Raw genomic sequence first — 19566 nt, 5'->3', positions numbered from 1 at the left:
TATATGGTGTTTCCTTATGTATTAGGAATCTAACATGCCTACTGTGTCATTATTTTTACTGAATGATCATTGATAGAATTCTAGGTAGAAAAAGAATGGATTTTGAGAGTTTTTCTTCCAATTTTTATTTTATTTTCTTTTATTTTTTGGAGGTATTGGGGATTGAATTCAGGGGCACTTGATCACTGAGCCACATCCCCAGCCCTATTTTGTATTTTATTTAGAGACAGAGTCTCACTGAGTTGCTTAGCACCTCTCCTTTGCTGAGGCTGGCTTTGAACTAGCCATCCTCCTGTCTCAGCCTCCCGAGGTGTTGGGATGACAGGTGTGTGCCACCTGGCCCGGTTCTTCCTCCAATCTTAATTTTCCTACAATTCCTCCTCTTTTTTATTTTTATTTTTCCATATTTTTATTGGTATAGTTGCACATAATGGTGGGATTTATTGTTACATATTTGTACACATTATAGCAGAAGCATCTGCACTTAAAACCAGTTTTAAATTTCCCTATTTATAGTTTTTTTATTCCTGGAAAAATAAGTCTGTTATCTTTTTTTTTTTTTTTTCAGGTTTCATTCACTTTATTTATTTATTTTTTTTTGTATAAAAACTCTTATGTTGTAGCCACAGCTGGAGCCTGGGTCCTCTGTACAGAGACTCTGGTGTGGGTTTTCACAAGATGGTCAGTGAATTCCTGATAGGGAGACTTGGTGAACACAGTTTCTTTCCAGAGATCGGGAGTCACATAGCTGTATGTCTTGGAGATGGCATCAAAGGTGGCCTTAGCGAAATTGCCCAAGGTGGCAGTGCAGCCCCTGGCAGAAGTATAGCAGTCATCAATGCCAGCCATCATCAGCAGCTTCTTGGGCACAGGGGCTGAGACAATGCCAGTACCTCTGGGAGCAGGGATGAGCCGCACCAGCACAGAACCACAACGTCCAGTCACCTTGCAAGGAACAGTGTGAGGCTTGCCAATCTTGTTCCCCCAGTAGCCTCGCCGCACAGGAACAATGGAGAGCTTGGCCAGGATGATGGCCCCTCGGATAGCAGTGGCTACCTCCTTGGAGCACTTTACTCCCAGTCCAACATGACTATTGTAGTCCCCGATAGCTACAAATGCCTTAAACCTGGTCCGCTGGCCAGCACGAGTCTGCTTCTGTACAGGCATGATCTTCAAAACCTCATCCTTGAGTGACGCCCCCAGGAAAAAGTCGATGATCTCAGACTCCTTGATAGGCAAGGAAAAGAGGTAGATCTCCTCCAAGGACTTGATCTTCATGTCCTTGACCAGGCGGCCCAGCTTGGTGACCGGGATCCACTCCTTGTCTTCGGCCTTGCCTCCGCGAGCGCCGCGGCCGAGGCCCCGGCCCCGGCCCCAACCCCGGCCTCGCAGACCGCTGCCGAAGCCTCCGCGGAAGCCGCCGCGGCCACCCATTCCGGGGCCCCTGGGCCCTCCGGGCCCTCCGGCTGCACGGGCGTCATCCACCATTTGGTGTTTTCCCAGAGAAGAAGGAAAGTCTGTTATCTTTTCTGATAGGAATTGTCTATTCTTTTACAGCTGTCTCTTGTTTGAGGCCATAGATTTCTGTAACATTTGTAATGAATATGATTTTTGTATGTCCAGCATTTCTTCCTTTGAAGAAAGATAACTCTTTAATTCCTTACAAACCCTGTTCAGTGTATGTAGTGGTATGGATGGGCTAGGTGTTCACGGGGGCGGGGGGGGGGGGGGGGGGGGGAGACATGACCTAAGTCAATCAGAATGTTCCATGCACCTGGAGGCAGGGGGACTGTTCAGAGAGGGTGCATGACAAGCCAGGTAGATGATTTCTTCCTGTAGGGACTTTTGCCAATGATGTCAGGAAAGATCATTCCTATAGGAACTATGAATTCTACAGACCATGCACACTTGAGTTTCTAGGGGTACCTTGCCACTAAATGGGGAGAGGCCATCACACAGCTTCGTTAAGCAGAACTAGGATACGGAGGGAAAAAAGGCAAGAAGGAGAAGAGAGAGAATGTATTCAAAGCTAGTTTTACTCCTTAGACTTCTCAGCTACATGAGGCAATAAATTTCCTTTTATGCTTACAGTCAAACATCCTGGCCAATGCAAACTGGATGCAAATTAATTGAACATTTTTAATAAGTATAATTTAAAAATCAAACTAAATAATACACAAACAGGGGTTGTATTTAAAATAAACAGATGGTGAACTACTTAATGAAGCAAAAATCTACTTGTAACATCTTAATCATTACTTTAGCTGCTTTCCTCTGAATCATCTCTCTTGTGGAGAGCAGAGTTACCTAGGAAACTCAATGCAGTGTGGGCACAGAACTACTGGACGCAGGAAGGAAGGGCTATATTTTGGCTTTTACATTTCTTACTTTTGAGATATAGTATTTCTTTTTCTTTTTCTTTTTTTTTTAACTTTATAGTAATACACTTTTATCTTCTGGTCTCTGTTGACATTTACATTTACCCTTAATCAGACTTTCTCTAGTCTTTATTTGTGCAGGTTAGGGTAGTTAAGCATGAATACTTTGTTACATCTCTTTCTACTAAACCTCCTCTAAGTTTACACTTTGAATTCTTTTGCATTTTCCAAAGCATTTATAAACCCATCCAGTGGGAACTGTATAGAGCCTGAAGATGCAGCCCTTCAATGCTCTTCTCCAAATGATCAAAAGCAACAGCTGAAAACCATATGGGACACTGAATCCTACCAGGGATGCTGCACGCCCAGAGGACAACTTTCTGCAAACTAGGAAAAGGAGTTGTTTCCTACGGATGGACGTGACCAGGAGCAGGTGCATGTGGGACGGTGAACAAGAGCAGGCTGGGCTTCAGAACCTCCACTTGGGCCTCCTCCTGAATTGTGTCACAAAGACTCTTAATTTTCTTGAATTATGCTCGTAGCCCCTGAGCCAGGGTCTAGGTTGAGCCTCTTGCTGGGCATATCATGTAGGATAAAGGCTAAAGACTCAGGAAAACTGAGTAATAGCTTAGTGAAATTTTAAACTTGGAAGAAAACATAAAATTTAGGTAAATCTGAATTTGTGGAGGTAGTATATGGGACTTAAAGATTTTGGAGTTGGACAGAAGTGGATTTTAATTCTAGCTTGGCCATTTCACTGAACTCCATTTAAAAAAAAATCTGTAAAATGATGAAAATACCATTATTTCATAAATTCTAAGACTACATCAACCCTAAGACCAGTCCTATTACAGAGGTTTTAAAATGTGAAAAAATAGCCAAAAGGGATGACTAAATGTATCCTTATATCACAGGTGTGAAGAGTGTGAAAAGTATGTGTGTTAGAGTCTATGACATATGATAATACATTTTCAGGTTCTGGAATATTTCCACAGACATTACTGGTCCAGCATTCCAAATCTGAAGATTCAAAATCCACCATGAGGGTCTCAAACAATTTCAGAATTCAGAGCATTATGGATTTTGGATTTTTGGATTAGGGATGTGCAACCAGTACTCATCTTAAAGGTCATGTCTTTAAGGTCTGTGAGGATTAAATGAGATAATGTAGGTCAAATTCTCAGCCTGCCAGGGAGTAAGGGCTGCTATTGTTGTTGTTGTCCTTGTTATTTGGAGCTGGTGACAAATAGAAACGAAAGACTATACTTGGCTCAGGTCATCATAATCTCTCAAAATGTACCGGAGATTGTCTTTTCTCTAGGAAAAGATACCAGAAGCCAACTTGCAAAAACCAGGTCCAAAAGTAAGCCTCAAGTGAAAACTAAATGAAGAACATGCACAGAACTGAAAAAGAGGAGAAATAGCCCTTTTTATTCTGCTGATAAATCTGAGAAATGATTTCCTGAATTCCAAATGTGCACTGGAAACATTTTAAAAAAGTATTGTTCAAATCATAGGTTGGAGTCCTTCTTTGAATTAGCAGAGGAAAGAAAATTGCCAGAACATTTTGCTAGCTTTTTCAAGTGTTTGCTTTTTATGTCACCTCTCACTAACAGCTCCTTCTTAGTACATTGCCTATGATTTTTTAATTGATTACCCAGCAGCTCACTAGTGAAAAGTCTTCTGGGTGGCCTTCTGTGACAGTAGTTTTCATTTAGCAGGACCTGGGGGGATGAAGAGGCGCCAGGGGTGTCAGTCAAACTCTTTGACCCGCCTCCAAAGCACCTGGCTCCTGGCCTGCTTTAGGAGTGGCCTCCCGCCACCGAACAGCCATTCATTGTCCTTTGATACCAAAGACAATGCTGCCAGTGGCAGAACATTAGAAAGACCAGTGCCAGGATCCGGGTCAGTGAAAAAATGCCAGCCTGATGTCACTGCCCCTAGCGCAGGCGGCTTCGTTGCCAACCGTTTGGCCTCACGGCATTTTGGAAGACACAGCAATGGGCATGTTCAAAACATGGACTCCGTGATGAATAGCAGCCGGATGCCTTTCTGCATGGGACAGGTAAATACAAGGACAGTGGCTCTCCTATAGAAACAGAGACCCTGTTATTTTTCAGTGATAATCTAAATTGGTTATTTCTCCCATTTCTATTTCAACTCATTTCAACCTCAGGATTGATGTAAATGGGGTACACAGAGGAACAAGCAGGAACATGTGGCAAAAGTTTATCTACCTACTTGGGTTGGCTTCTAAAAAGAGAAGGCAACAATATGGAAGTTTTGATTGACCCTGTAAAAGTGAGATATTATGTGGTCACTACTGAATGGGAAGCCTTTAGAAGTTTTTGAGAATGAAACTCAAGAGGCAGTTCTCAGTCACAATGACAGAGAAAAAGCAAGTTGCCCGAGGAGACAGCAGCCACTGAAACTCTAAACATGTGGCCTGGCCAATCGATAGAGCACAAATACAGATTTGGTTCCCTCTCTGTGGGCCAATTACAAGTGCACTCCTTGGCATTCCGAGCCTGCCTGAGGGCCCAGAGGCAGGATGTGACCCAGCTGGGAGTGGTGCTGAGTCACCATCCCAGGCATGTCATGGTACATCTGTGCTGTGATCCTGCCTCCCGGATTCACTAAGACACTCCTTGGGGATTGCAAATTCCACTTGATTTAATTTCTCTCTAGGAAAAATGCAATCACTTATATCATAAATTTCCTGAAACCAGTTTCCTTCAAGTTTGCCTTGGAAATTTTAAATACATGTGCCAATTTCACCTACACTTCCTTAATCTTAGCCTGATGTCTGAGATGCCATGAAGGTGGGATATCCGCTGTGGTCAAGTATTGCGAGCCCTTCAGTCTTAGTGGTCCACTCATCTGGGTCCCTTGGATTAAGAACCCAGTTTGAAAGATGGTGGCCAGGAGATGGAGCTTAGCTTTCTATTTGTGTAAAGTGAGGAGAGAGTCCCACTGGTTTTACTAATACCACTGGACTAGCCAATGCCCTGTTGGCAATGGAAGACCCAGTCTCAATACTGGTGTGAGCGCTACTTGTTATTTTCTGGAAAAAACAAGGTTTAGTTACCCAAGGTTTCTGACAGCGTAACTAGACCCTTTGAGTGTGATTCACAGACATCCTCCTGGGCAGGTCAAATACAGGCCTCACTCCTTTTATCCCTGGCTCCTGCATAGCGCACAACTTGCACAGATGTAGGGCACCCTCGGACCTGTCTAACCTTGAGAATATGGCAAGTTGGATCCATCAACACACATTTCTGTATCAGAATATGGAGAACGTACCACTACTGATGACAACCCACTGTACCTAGAGCAAAACACCAAGTAAATTGGTACAGGTAATTGGTGTCTTCCATAGTATATCTCATTAAGGTTGGGACAGTTAATTTTGGTTTACAGAGTAAGATTATTATTATTATTATTTTTTTTGCAGTACTGGGGATAGAACCCAGGGCCTTGTGCTTGCAAGGCAAGCACTCTATCAGCTGAGCTATCTCCCCAGCCCATAAGATATTTTTTAAGAGCAACATTTCATATTGTTTTGGCAAAAGAAGTAGCATATAAAAGGTCTTTCTCTCTTACTCCTCCAAGGATGAAAAGTGACTGGGTCACTTGGGGTCAAACAATCCTGAGAGATGGGCCCAGATGCACTGAAATCTGCTTCCCCTTCCTGCCAGGCAGCCCATGTCCGGTAGGACACCACTGCCCTGCTTTCCAGGACTGGGCTGCCCCTCCACAGGGCATCTGTATTCCTGCCTGAAGCAGAGGGGGCAATAGCCTAGTATCAGGTTCCTTATAGGTTTGGGTCAGTGACCTCTTTGAGAATTGGATAAGCTATGATATTATCTCCAGAAAACACACGCATACCCCCAAGCCCAGTTTTTTGCATGCAGTTTTAGGGAGTTTGGGAATCAGGCCAAGAAACAGGTTTGCAATTTTGTGTGTGTGTGTGTGTGTGTGTATGTGCGCGCACGCGTGCGCCAGTAATCTTCTAGTAGTCTGAAGAAGGTATTGCTTCTTTCTCTGAATAATGATTTTAGATGAATAAAATATATAGGCTTGTAGGAAAAACCAGTTATAATGAAATAGTTCACAAAATTTTGAAACTTTCTGATATAGAAATACCTAGGTACTTTTATCTAAATGCATTAAATAACAAGATCTAATGGTAAGTCTAGTGACTACTGCAATTTTGAAGTAGTGATGACCAGAAAAGATATTTTACAAAGTCCGCTTACATTGTGATGTGAAATGAAAGAACTGCGATTTCCACTGGTGACAGGTGCTGCCAATTCTGCTGGGGTCTGCTGTCTACATTCATCATTGAGGCAGTGCTGAATTTCAGCTTCAGGTTAGTGAAAATCTAGGGGCATGTGTCACCATCCATAATTCTGGACCTCAGGTTACAACTCCTGAGATGCAAGGATTTTCTGTGACTTGGGGCCTGGCAGCCTCACCCGTTCCGTCTTTATCACAGAGGGAAACATGAGGCTCTGTTCCCAGACTTAGATGGGCAGAGGCTGTCATGATTTTTTATGTTCTGCAGGACAAGTTCAGGGGACACTTCCAGTAGTTCTGTTGGCCCTCATTGTGGAGAGGGGAAATGGGGGAGGAGTGGGAGCTGGGGGGTCACTGCAAACAGGTAACTCCTGCTTTCCTGAGCAGAGGTGAAGGCAGAAGAGGTCCCCTCTGTGAAGCTGCCTCAAGTCTGGGAAATGGGTCTCTGTTGAATCTTGCAGCTAGAATAAGGGAAACTTCTTCCTCTCACTTTGAACAGGATTTGAGATCCTCAGGTATCAAGCTTGTCTGCCTAAACGTCACCTTTCCAGGCATGTTCCCCTGAGTGGGGGAGCCCTGCTCGGCAGCTTGTGCCCCAGGCAGACACACTGGTTCAGTTTTGCTTCTCTTCCTCTCATGGCTTTGTGAGTGTGTTGAACGCCGCATAGCTGTGCCCCAAATGCTAAGCACAAGGTTTGGCAGGTATAAAAGTGTTTCACAGCACTTGAAAATATGAAATAGTATCACCATAATCATACCGTAATGACAAGTTGAGCCACCGTCAAAGAACACCAGGGCAAGGCAGGACTTTCTCATTGATATGCTAGAACTCAGGCCTGCATGAGGGTGACAAGTTTAAGTTCAGATAAAAGGAAGTGTGTTCCTGAAGGGAGGTGGAGGGACAGCAAACCCCCCAGGAAGAGCCCTTCAGAGCAGTTTCCTTGGCAGGGCCTCTCCTAGAACTAGATCTTATGGCTACTTGGGGACACATGGTGACCTGATGGTCACCAGGAAAATACTCTGTGAAAGAGGCTCACAGAGGATCATCTGCTTACCAATTTTACTTCTTGCTTCATTTATACTTTCTCCCAGGGCCTTTGCTTCAGAAAATCTAGAGGGAAAAAGAGAAAAGTTCACTTTTTCTGCTCATCCTACATTATGTTTGAAAAAGAATAGATTTGTAAGACATCTGTAGACTATTATAAACTTTATTAAAAGACATAAAAGAAAATCTAAGTAAGTGACATGTATTAGGCTTAAAAATAGAAAGTTTGTATTATTATAGATACCATGAAATTTTAGTCTTTCAGACTCAGAATTTTCATTCTCATATTCTTTAATTTATGGTTTTTTGATTTCTATTGTTTTATGCTACAAGGGTTCCAGAATAAAGCATGCAGTAAGGTTTCTGTATCAATCATGGATCCAAGATCTTAAGAGCCAAAAAAAGTTTTTTTTTCCTGATTATAAAGTAATAAATCATAGGTCAGCAAACTGTGGCTGTTGATAAGATACATCTAGCCCGCTGCCTGGCTCTGTAAACAAGGGTTTATTGGAGGACAGTCACACCTCTCATTTAAATACAGTCCGGGCTGCTCTTGTGCTACCAAAGCCAAGTTGAGTAGCTGTGACAGGATCTGCATGGCCCACAGAAGTGGCCCTTTTTACTAACTGGTCCTTTTTAGAAGACGTTTGTTCATTCCTGCCATAAATGATTACTGAACCAGATTTTGAAAATATAATTTAGGAAAAAAATTCAAAGAGTGCCCTACTCAGAAATAAGCATATTTTCATATATATATACACACACATATCTAGTTTTTTTTTTTTTTTCTAGCCAGTTTGTATAAGGTGAACTCATACTATACATATGATTTTGGGCCCTGATTTATTTAGTTTCATATAACATTTTAAGTCCTTCCCTATATCAGAAACTATGATTTTGGATGAATGCATACTAGTTTAGGAGATGGTTGTGCTGGAGTTGAATCAGTAAGGCCTCTATATTTTCTAGCATCCATTCATGATTTACCTACAACACACCCGACTGTGCGCTCAGGAAAGACCTGGCCTCTATGAGAAACAGGTAGTTCAAGTCTCTACATAGAGTGGACCCTTATGAAATGTTAATTGCTTTCCTTTCTCCTTTCTGCTGTGGAATTAAGGAGGTAACTGAAGCCCTATGAAACAAAATCCATACTACATGGTGATAGTAAGTCACTGTGCTATATTCGGTGACAATAGTGGCACCATTAGAGTCTACTACTAGCAAAGGGCCTTTCCATGGGTGGGGCCAGGAAGTAGGAAAGCTTCAAGCTCAAGGCGGTATTAACCAGGGTTTCATGGCTGCGTAAGAGTTTTCAGAAAACTTTTTATTCTGAAAATTTTCAAATATACACAACACAGAATAGTAGGAGGAACCCTCACATACCTTGTGCAATTTTATTTCTCTATCTCCCCATCCTTTTCCTACCCTCTCAAATCTTTCTGGATCCCATGGAATCCCAGCTATCCTATTGTTTCATCCATAAATACGACAGCTGCACAGGACCATGCTAGAGGCAGTGGGGAGGCATCCAGGCAGGGAAGACATAAGCAAGGGTCAGGGTGCCTTGACGCCTGTGCTGGGTGGAGGAGACGTGCACATGACTTCAGTGCTATTTTCTCAGTCTGTCTGCTTTGCCGGGGATGAAGTTCCCAGGGAAGGGGACACTTTCTCCTAATGCTGGGTTTCCAGGGACTCCACCTGGCTCCGTCACGGAGGCTATTCAGTTCGGTCACAGTGCGGGTTACAGATATCTTCTCCTCAGTTAAGGCCTGTCCTCTCCCAGAGAGAAGTGCACTCCAGGTCAGATCCGGCTCAGTTCAGCAAACACTCAGCATGAAGTGCTGCCGCCGCCGTTCTGGCTCTGTGGGCTCACATTGGTCTTCGCTGCTGGGAAAGTATAATTCCACATTTGGTCCACGTCACTGAGATGAGGACTGTCTTCCTACTCTAAGTTCTGCTGAGGGAGGGACTGTGACTGATCACTGCTGTGTCCATCCCTAGTACCTAGGACTTAGTGGGATCTGATTGTCACACAATACTGGAGGAAACCAATGTGGGTCTATAAAAGGGAAGACACTATGCACAGATAGGGCCATTTCCACTGTGCAGCAGCCCAGCGAGGCCCTGATGGGCCTGGGGTGGAGAGCCAGCAGTGTCCAGAGCTGTCCTGGGGGCATGGTGGAGGAAACTGTTGAGTGCCATGGTCAACTCTCAACTCTCTCCAGAACCGTCCCGTGCCACGGGCACTGCCGGGGAGCCGCTGGCGGTTCCAGTCTCTCTGCAGCCCTCCAGCCCAGAGCTAAAAAGGGCTTCTCCACTGGAGAGCTGGGACTGCGGGTGGCACTATCTTCCTGAGACCATTCTCCCTTCCCTTTGCAAGTTGGCACCACTCCACCCACATGTGTTCCTGATTCTGGTCAAGACAAACTCTGAGGGAGCAGAGGGAGAGATGAGGGGAAGGTGGGGACGGTGGGGAGGGTGAGAAAGAGGTGAGAACCCAGCAGCTGGGCCACACTCCTGCCAGCCTGCCCGGGCCTCCCCACCTCCCCAGCTAGCTCGTCTCCAGTCCTTCCCCGCTCCCCACCCACAGCTCCCCTGGTTGAAGTCCTGCCCACCTGGTCATTGCCAGGGGAGCGTCCTCACTCCTGACCTCTTAAAAGGGGCCCATGCCCAAAGATGACTGGTTCAGGGGCAGACCCGTGTCAGGGAAGGGAGCTGGCTGACTTTCCCAGGTGCAGGACCCTAAACAGAGGGGGCCTGGCCTGTATCAGAAGGTGCATCTTGAGAAGGGCCAGTGGGAAGGTTCCATGTCTCAGCCAGGACAATGATGACCCCCGCCCCAGGCTTCCTTACTACTGGTGCCAAAGCAGTCCTTTCAGGGTGTCGCTATCTGCGTGGCTGACTCTGGGGTGGGCAGTGTAACTGGATGTGATAGCCGTACGGATGTGGGCGGGAAGCTGCCTCCACCTGCACAGGAAATCTCTGGGCTGGGCAAGGGCTGGCCTGGGAAGGGAGAGCTAATGCAGTGCCCTGGCCGTTCTTCACGAGGTTGGCTTCCTGTGACATCGCCACAATGCTTCTGCCTGTGCCTGCAGACCTCCTGTGACACTGGGGAAGCACTGTCACGGCTTCCATGGTGCCAGGTCTCCTGTCCTTTCCTTCTCTCTGTAGCTCTTCTCTAGTCTTTTCTGCAGGCTCTTCTTGCAGCCTGTTCTTGAATATTGGTAATCCTCAGGATTTTGTCTAAGCCCTGTTCTCACTTTTCTGGCTCTCTGCAGGGACCCCATTCATGCCAGTGTCTTTGCTCTCCGTTGTCACCTCCCAAATTTCCATCTTAGTCCTACCTTAGTTCCCGACCCACATAGACACTGTCTGTTGAGTGCGCTGCAGATAATAAATTCACTGCGTCCAAAAAGAACTGATCTCCTCCTCTGACAATTTACGACGTTCTTCCTCAAACACAGCTCATGCTGGTAACCCGCATGCCATCCTTTGCCCTGTCTCCCGTGAGCCCCTTGGCTGAATCTTGGAGCCTGCATCCTCAGTACCTTGCCAGAGCATTCCACTTAGCTTCTTCCTACTTCAATTGCCTTAAAGCCGAGCATGGTCATCTCGATCCCAGATTTCTTCAACCAGAGCACAATCCTCTCCCTCTTTTCACCTCCTCTGCCTGCACACTAGTCCCCACATTTGAGCCAGCGATCCTCAAGTGCAAATGCCTGATCCTGTTCCTCTCCTGCTTCAGACTCCTCGAGACGTTCCCCAGTGACCTCAGGACATAGTCCACATTCCTTAACAGGGTGAAGTAGACTCTTCTGTGCTCTGGCTTCTGCTGCCCTCTCCAGCTCTTCTTTCTCCACCCTGCCCCTTCCACCTTTCCAGGTGGTCTGAAATCACTTCCAGTTCCACAAAGGGTCACACTCTCTCTCACCTTGGGGTCTTTCCCTTTGCTTGGAGCCTCTTTTTCCACCTGGCCCATTTCCACTCAACCCCTGCAAGGCCTTTCTCTGGATAGTTCTCCAAGATTGTACATCTGCAATGGGTGATGCCCCAGATGTGCTACATTATGGAATCTGCTGTTCACTTGATTTGTTTCACTTTTAATATCGTAAGCTCTCTGAGGACAGTGACCATGTCTATTTAATTCACTCTTATTTCCCTGGGGGTTAAGACAGCAGCTCACACCTAGTAAGCATTCCACAAATATTTGTAGAATAAAAGCAGCTGAGCTTGTGAGGGAGCATGCTCAAACAGGCAGCGTGCATGACGCCAAGAGCCCCAGAGCAGGAGTCAGCAGGCTTGGATCACGTGCTTCCTCCACCTCTTAGCAGGAAGGGCCAGATTCCTCCTTTCTAAGATTAGGATGAAATGCCTCTCAGGGCTGGGTTGATGCAGCAAGGACCCAGGAGTAAACATAACTGGGCTGCATGTGTGTGAATTATGATGGTCGCTGGGCAAGGTAGAAACCCACAGGGTGGTGCTGAACTGTGAGGTGGAGGGGCTGCAGACCGGAAGCAGTGACCCCAGACAATAGCGGATGAATATCATCCTCTTAGCAAACTGAAGGATTAGGGGAGCTTCCTGCACGTCAATGTCAAGAACTCAACATGCAGCTCGTGTGGTGGTGCACGCCTGTAATCCCAGGGGTTTGGGCAGCTGAGGCAGGAGGATCACGAGTTCAAAGCCAGCCTCAGCAAAAGGGAAGTGCTAAGCAACTCAGTGAGACCCTGTCTCTAAATAAAATACAAAATAGGGCTGGGCATGTGGCTCAGTGGACGAGTGCCCCTGAATTCAATCCCTGGTACCAAAACAAACAAACAAACAAACACTCAACACGGGCTGCCAAGCTTCTCATCTTTAGAGAATGAAAAAAATGGGGGGAATTGAGGTAGAATCTCACACAACTTCCAAGACCAGTTCCTGGGAGAATCCCAATCTGCCCGTGGTGTGTGACAGACAAAGGCATTATTTATCACTGGGGAAGCAGCTGAGGAACCCAACTCCTGGTTCCTTCCCGGGAGGTAGAACCACACCCCAGTCAGGGGGAAGCTAGGTGGTAGTTGCTGGCATTCATAAACCACCGAGTCCCCAAGACCTCAGCACCCTATTCCCTGTCATCCCAGCTGGAAGGGTGTCTTTAGATCAGTGCGCCATGCTGTTGGAGGACAAGGGGCTTCCGTGATATCTTTTCTAGTCTCATCTACATCAATTAACTTCGTACATTATTTTTCATGGACTGAGAGAAACACTCTTCCTATCAGAGGCCTGTGTTTTGCCATTTCCTTTCTCTGTAGGCTGCACCTGGCACCTCGGTGGCCTCCGTTTATGTGAAGATCCACCCTTTGCTCCTCATGCACTTTTCTATTGTCATGATGGCTGTCCTGTCACCTGTTCCTGCTGGGCTCTCGAGCAGCCTGCTGCCGATTCTCAGCTTCTAGGAAGACATAAGCCTTCCCAAGCAGTTTTTTTCGGCTACTAACATTCCTCAAAGTCAATTTCAAGTTGTCATTCTCAAACAAACTAGAGGTTTTGAGGACCATTTTTGTACCCAGTATGTTTTTTTAAAAAACCATGAGGAGGCTGAGGAGATTCTAATCTAATCTCTGCTCTCAGAGTTTATAATTCTAGTTCAGCAGACAAGGTGTAAATACAAAAAACAAATGGAAGAACAATAAAGATTAAAATTGATGCCTAATAGGAACCATGGACCTCCTGTTTATCAGGGGTGTTATTTCCAGAATGTGCCCAAGATTCTTCCCCACCCTTGGTCCAGTTTTCCTGTTGGTTTTAGATTGGCATTTTATTTTATGTTGGGAGGATCCAACTGAGTGAAGGGGCGCTTTTCTCAGCTTAGTTCACATCATCAACGCCTTATTTCAATCGCAGTTAATTTCCCTGTTTGTTACCTCTTTTGCTATTTAATGAGACTCTGTGTCTGGGGGATTCGGTTTGTAGAAAGGATTTGCCACAAAAGAAACTTCGCTGTGTGTTGCTTGGGCACTGATATTTGCCAAGCATGGGGTTACCAGGCTCCCTGCATTTTATTATACACCATGAGGATGAGTCATGCCTGGAAAATGTAGTGACTGTGAATTGCAATTGTCCTCTACTGAAAAATCCCACTGAAGAACTGGCTCCCAGGCTCTTGTTCATTGAAGGGCAAACATCCTAGTAACATGTCAACATTTTATTTCTGTTGTCACAGACAGGCAGCACAACTCCCCCCACACTGGGGGCCAGGGTTCCATGCAGCAAAGTATTCAGGTGAAAAGGGAAGAAAAACCCTTTGATTAAGTATCATGGAATGCAAAAGTCATTCATTTTCCCCTCCTGCAATTTGAAATTAGTTTTTGTACTCTGGGAGAGTGAAGGGAATCAGGGGGCATTGTGGGTCACCAATAATCCAATCCCTGCATGAGGTGTTAGAACCTGCTTGTTATGGCCTAGGGGGACTTTTGAATGGGGGACAATTAATTCCAGACCCTCTTTTGTGCACTTTGCCAACCAGAGACATTAGAACAGAAAACCACTGGACCACAGTCACCCCTGTGAGAAGCAGGGAGTGAAATGGGAGGCTGGGCTGGCTGGTGGGCCCTGCTTGCTGAGACAAAGTAGAGTTAGGCAAGAGATGGAGTACCCTCCCTGGCCAACTGCCCCGGCCCGTGTCTATTCCTAGGACTGGTCAACAGATGTCCACACAGGAGCAGCAGGGAAGGGGCCAGGGTTATTGGAAGAACATTCCCAAGGGTGGCATGGAGGTCACCCTCTGATCATCTGGGAGCTTTATTGTAGTGTCTGTTGTTGGAATACTGATCGTGTAGTTGTTTTTATTATGGAGACATTTTCTCTTGGTCCCCCGCCTTAAGCAGCTTCGAGTATGTAATATCTAATAATTGGTTAATCTCCATGAAGGCAAACAAGAGCACCAAGACTGAATAAAGAGTGGGATCTGGGTTGCACTTTCCTGCCCCTGACTATGAAATAGGCCCTTAATGACTGGTATTATAGTAACATTAAATAGATGTAGGCATTTTTTAAAATGTGGGCTGGTCTCCTGACTTTTCATTTGATTTTAAAAAACTGATGTGCTGCTGAGAAAACCTATTTGCAGAGTAAAGCTCGGTGAGTCTAATTAATTCCCTTGCAGGGTAGCCAGGGGGATGATGGGATCACTAGAATCCTGCCATCCTGAGTGACCTCCATACACTTAAACCCCAAAGCACGTTCTTAAGTCAGTGATTCTTACACTGAATACTCAAGAATCAACTGGTAGTTCCCCCCGACCCAAATTTGGCATATTTATTACTGAACCAACCAAAACCAGTACTCCGGGACCCTGATAGCTAAAAAAAGACCAAATTTCAGTTAAACGTGTCCAACTGTCCGACAGTGGTGACATTTTCAGATGGACATGGTAAGATGACAGTGACTGTGACGCAGCATAACTGCATGTGCCATTTTATGGGATCCACTACTGATGCAGCTAGGTTCTCCACCAGTGTCTCCTTCTGGCATTGAACCTGGTTTATTTTACAGTTTTCAGGGGAATCCACTGGGGACTGGGATGGTTTTGCTTTTGTTTCTTGGCCAGGAATCGTTTGATCCTGAAGGTCTCACGAGAAGACACGGTGAGGAGTGGAATGATGCGCTCGCACGCACCTCAATGGTCGAGAGAGGTGAAGAGTTGGAAGTTTTTTTTTTTTTTTTTGTAAACAAATGGGATACATGTTGTTTCTCTGTTTGTACATGACGTAAAGGCATACCATTTGTGTAATCATAAATTTACATAGGGTAATGCTGTTTGATTCATTCTGTTATTCTTCCCCTTCCCCCCCACCCCTTCCATCCCTCTTTTCCCTCTATACAGTCCTTCCTTCCTCCATTCTTGCCCCCCTCCCTAACCCTAACTCTAACCCTAACACTAACCCCTCCCACCCCCCCATTATGTGTCATCATCCACTTATTAGCGATATCATTTGTCCTTTGTTTTTTTGAGATTGGCTTATCTCACTTAGCATGATATTCTCCAATTTCATCCATTTGCCTGCAAATGCCATAATTTTATCATTCTTTATGGCTGAGTAATATTCCATTGTATATATATACCACAGTTTCTTTATCCATTCATCAATTGAAGGACATCTAGGTTGGTTCCACAATCTGGTTATTGTGAACTGAGCAGTTATGAACATTGATGTGGCTGTATCTCTGTAGTATGCTGATTTTAAGTCCTTTGGGTATAGGCCAAAGAGTGGGATAGCTGGGTCAAATGGTGGTTCCATTCCAAGTTTTCTAAGGAATCTCCATACTGCTTTCCAGAGTGGCTGCACTAATTTGCAGCCCCACCAGCAATGTATGAGTGTACCTTTCTCCCCACATCCTCGCCAACACCTGTTGTTGCTTGTATTCTTGATAATTGCCATTCTAATTGGGGTGAGATGGAATCTTAGGATGGTTCTGATTTGCATTTCTCTTATTACTAGAGATGTTGAACATTTTTCCATGTTTGTTGATTGCTTGTAGATCTTCTTCTGTGAAGTGTCTATTCATTTCCTTAGCCCATTTGTCGATTGGATTATTTGCATTCTTGGTGTAGAGTTTTTTGAGTTCTTTATAGATTCTGGAGATTAGTTCTCTATCTGAAGTATGATTGGCAAAGATTTTCTCCCACTCTGTAGGCTCTTTCTTTGCATTGCTGATAGTTTCCTTTGCTAAGAGAAAGCTTTTTAGTTTGAATCTGTCCCAGTTATTGATTCTTGCTTTTATTTCTTGTGCTATGGGAATCCTGTTAAGGAAGTCTGGTCCTAAGCCGACATGTTGAAGCTCTGGACCTACTTTTTCTTCTATAAGATGCAAGGTCTCTGGTCTGATTCCGAGATCCTTAATCCATTTTGAGTTTAGTTACGTGCATGGTGAGAGATATGGGTTTAGTTTCATTCTGTTGCATATGGATTTCCAATTCCCCCAGCACCATTTGTTGAAGAGGCTATCTTTTCTCCATTGCATATTTTTGGCCCCTTTGTCTAGTATGAGAAAATTGTATTTATTTGGGTTTGTGTCCGTGTCCTCTATTCTGTACCATTGATCCACCTTTCTATTTTGGTACCAATACCATGCCGTTTTTGTTACTATTGCTTTGTAGTAGAGTTGAAGATCTGGTATTGCGATACCCCCTGCTTCACTCTTTCTACTGAGGATTGCTTTAGCTATTCTGGGTTTTTTATTCTTCCAGATGAATTTCATAATTTCTTGCTCTATTTCTGTAAGGTACATCATTGGGATTTTAATTGGAATTGCATTGAATCTGTATAGCACTTTTGGTAGTATGGCCATTTTGACAATATTAATTCTTCCCATCCAAGAACATGGGAGATCTTTCCATCTTCTGAGGTTTTCTTTAATTTCTTTCTTTAGTGTTCTGTAGTTCTCATTGTAGAGGTCTTTCACCTCTTTTGTGAGATTGATTCCCAAATATTTTATTTTTTTCGATGCTATTGTGAATGGGGTAGTTTTCCTAATTTCTCTTTCTGAAGATTCATCACTTATGTATAAAAATGCCTTAGATTTATGTGCATTGATCTTATATCCCACTACTTTACTGAATTCACTTATGAGATCTAAAAGTTTTCTGGTGGAATTTCCTGGTTCCTCTAAGTATATAATCATATCATCAGCAAATAGGGATAGTTTGAGTTCTGAGTTGGAAGATTTTTAATCTGTAGAGTTTGAGGGATCCTACCTCAGAGGTTCTGGATTTCAAGGTCTATCGACATGGTCTAAGCCAGTGGCTTTCAAATCTGGCTGTTACTGGTACCCGCTTTTTAAACGGGATGCTCAGACCCCAACTAATTAAATCAGAAAAGCTGGGGAGTCAGCCCAGGTTTTGGAAGGCTTTGTTTTTTGAAGGGGTACTGGGAATTAAACTCAGGGCACTCAACCACTGGGTCACATCCCCAGCCCTATTTTGTATTTTATTTAGAGACAGGGTCTCCCTGAGCTGCTTAGGGCCCCACTTTTGCTGAGGCTGGCTTTGAACTTGTGATCCTCCTGCGTCAGCCTCCCACCACCTCGGTTGGAAGGCTTTGAAAGCTCTGTGGGGCATTTTAATATGAAGCCAAGATTATGAGCCATGATATGAGCTAAGCAGCCTCATGAGCATGGACACAACTGAGAGCTCTTTGGAGGTCCCTCCTGGCTGGGGCAGTTGTCATGTGGTTGACATGGTCATCTTCAGACAGATAAGGAAGGGGTTCCACTCTACGCTGTCTAGCTGGCCATCTCACAAAGACATGGCTTAAAGCTGGGACAGCATCGCGAGGTTTATGGGAGCCTTGCAGCCCAGGCTCAAATCTGTGGCCTAGGAGAGAGCCCTCAGCTTTCACGAGATTCGCTTTCTCTCTCCCTCCCCGGTTCCCTGGTTTTATTAATTCACTCTTCCCTTCCTTTTAAGCCCCTGCTCTGCTCCCTCTCTGTGGTTAAAGTACATGCAGTGCGTGTTTCTGGGTGGTATGCCCAGGTTTGTAATTTACAGGAGTTGTGTCCTGCCCAGGCGGTGCTGTCCAGCTCTAGCCCATTGGCAGGTAAGAATCTAGTCCACGGCTCCCACATGCTGCATGCTGATCCAAGGGTCTCCCAGGATCCCCTGTCTACAGCCCCAGAGAGGGGTGCCCAGAGTGTGTCCAACTCTTCTTGGCCACAGCAGTGCCGCTGTGAGCACCCACTTATCTGACCCCTTAGGAGCCCGTGGAACATGCACTGAGAAATGCTGGGTCACAGGGTTACAGACTTCTTTTGACTGATAAGGGCTGGACTGCTTTCCAGAATGACTGTACCCCTGTCACCACCACTGGAGTCCTGAAGGGACCTCTTTCCCTGCTCGAGTGTGAAAGCCATCGGAACAGTGTTGGCTGGGCCTGGGCCCCAGTGCTGTCTGCCTTTCCTTTTCCTCCTTCCTGCCCCTCCCTGGGGCGGCTGCGTGGGATCTTCATCTCCATCCTCGAGTCTTTCATTCTACCAACTTCTTTGTCACAGAGAAAACAGAGGCCACTTTTAATTCCTGCCTCCACTGCTACATTCACACCCAACCCTCCTACTGGTGGTCTTCTAGACGCCGAGGCGCGTCTCACTCCCTCTGCTTACTTGGTCCGAGCATCTGACTCCGCCGCCGCCGTGCTCCTTCTTGGAACTCTCTCTTGGCTTTCAGGACGTGACTTTCTCCTGGTTCTCTCCTCTCTCTCTTCTCGGGTCTCCTTTCCCTCTACCCTTCCTTCAAAGGAGGTCCTCGCACTGTCACGTTCTCCTGAGAGCTCACCTACTTCTCGGACTTCCTTGAACTGTCACTGAGATGTCTCTCCAACCTGGATCTCATTTTAGTTCAACAAATCTGGGTGGAAATGCACCGTGTGCTAGGATCCAGAGTTGCCCATGACCTATAAGAGTTCATAGTCTAGAGCTCCTTCTGAGCAGTCCAGAGGCGCCTAACTCACAGACCAGCTTCAACAAATCATGTGTCTATAAAGTTTTCCTACAGGGGTCCAGAATCTCAGTTGACAGCACTGTCTGCTCTGATTGGGGCCTAGAGAATGTACAAAGGCCCTGCGTCACAGGATGTGCATTTATGTCCTTTGACTAAGAAGTACGGGACCGCCATCTGCAACAGCTGGAGGACTAGAGTTCTAAGCATATAGTTTGGGCCATAGATTTTTTTTTTCTGCCTTTGGAACAGAAAGACAGATTAATAAGCATTAATGTATGGTGTGAGAATTGTCCATAGAGTTACGGCTGTTGGCACCTGCCCTGTCCTAAGAGTGGCTCACCCTGATCGCTCCGGCTTGACGTGGC

The 19566-nt window shown here is 45.4% G+C and overlaps 2 protein-coding genes across 4 annotated transcripts in view; both read right to left on the bottom strand.

The window, feature by feature from the left end:
• Kif6 (kinesin family member 6) overlaps positions 1-19566 on the bottom strand; it is a 392117-nt gene that overhangs the window by 80380 nt on the left and 292171 nt on the right. For all 3 annotated transcript variants that reach the window (XM_047559645.1, XM_047559644.1, XM_047559646.1), the window contains one exon: positions 7733-7788. In XM_047559645.1, the coding sequence (XP_047415601.1) occupies positions 7733-7788 (56 nt within the window). The remainder of the gene's footprint in view (positions 1-7732; positions 7789-19566) is intronic.
• LOC124989688 (40S ribosomal protein S2-like) lies at positions 565-1503 on the bottom strand. The gene has a single exon (XM_047559647.1). It carries the CDS (start codon positions 1486-1488, stop codon positions 613-615), a length of 876 nt encoding a protein of 291 aa, XP_047415603.1. The 5' UTR covers positions 1489-1503; the 3' UTR covers positions 565-612.

This window comes from Sciurus carolinensis, chromosome 7, assembly GCF_902686445.1.
Source record: "Sciurus carolinensis chromosome 7, mSciCar1.2, whole genome shotgun sequence".
Lineage (NCBI taxonomy): Eukaryota > Metazoa > Chordata > Mammalia > Rodentia > Sciuridae > Sciurus > Sciurus carolinensis.
Note: the sequence above shows the minus strand (reverse complement) of the source record. Positions and strands in the feature narration are given on the sequence as shown.

Bases quoted from the DNA above. Each gene is read 5' to 3' on its own strand.
- LOC124989688 (XM_047559647.1), bottom strand. From the start codon at position 1,488: ATGGTGGATGACGCCCGTGCAGCCGGAGGGCCCGGAGGGCCCAGGGGC.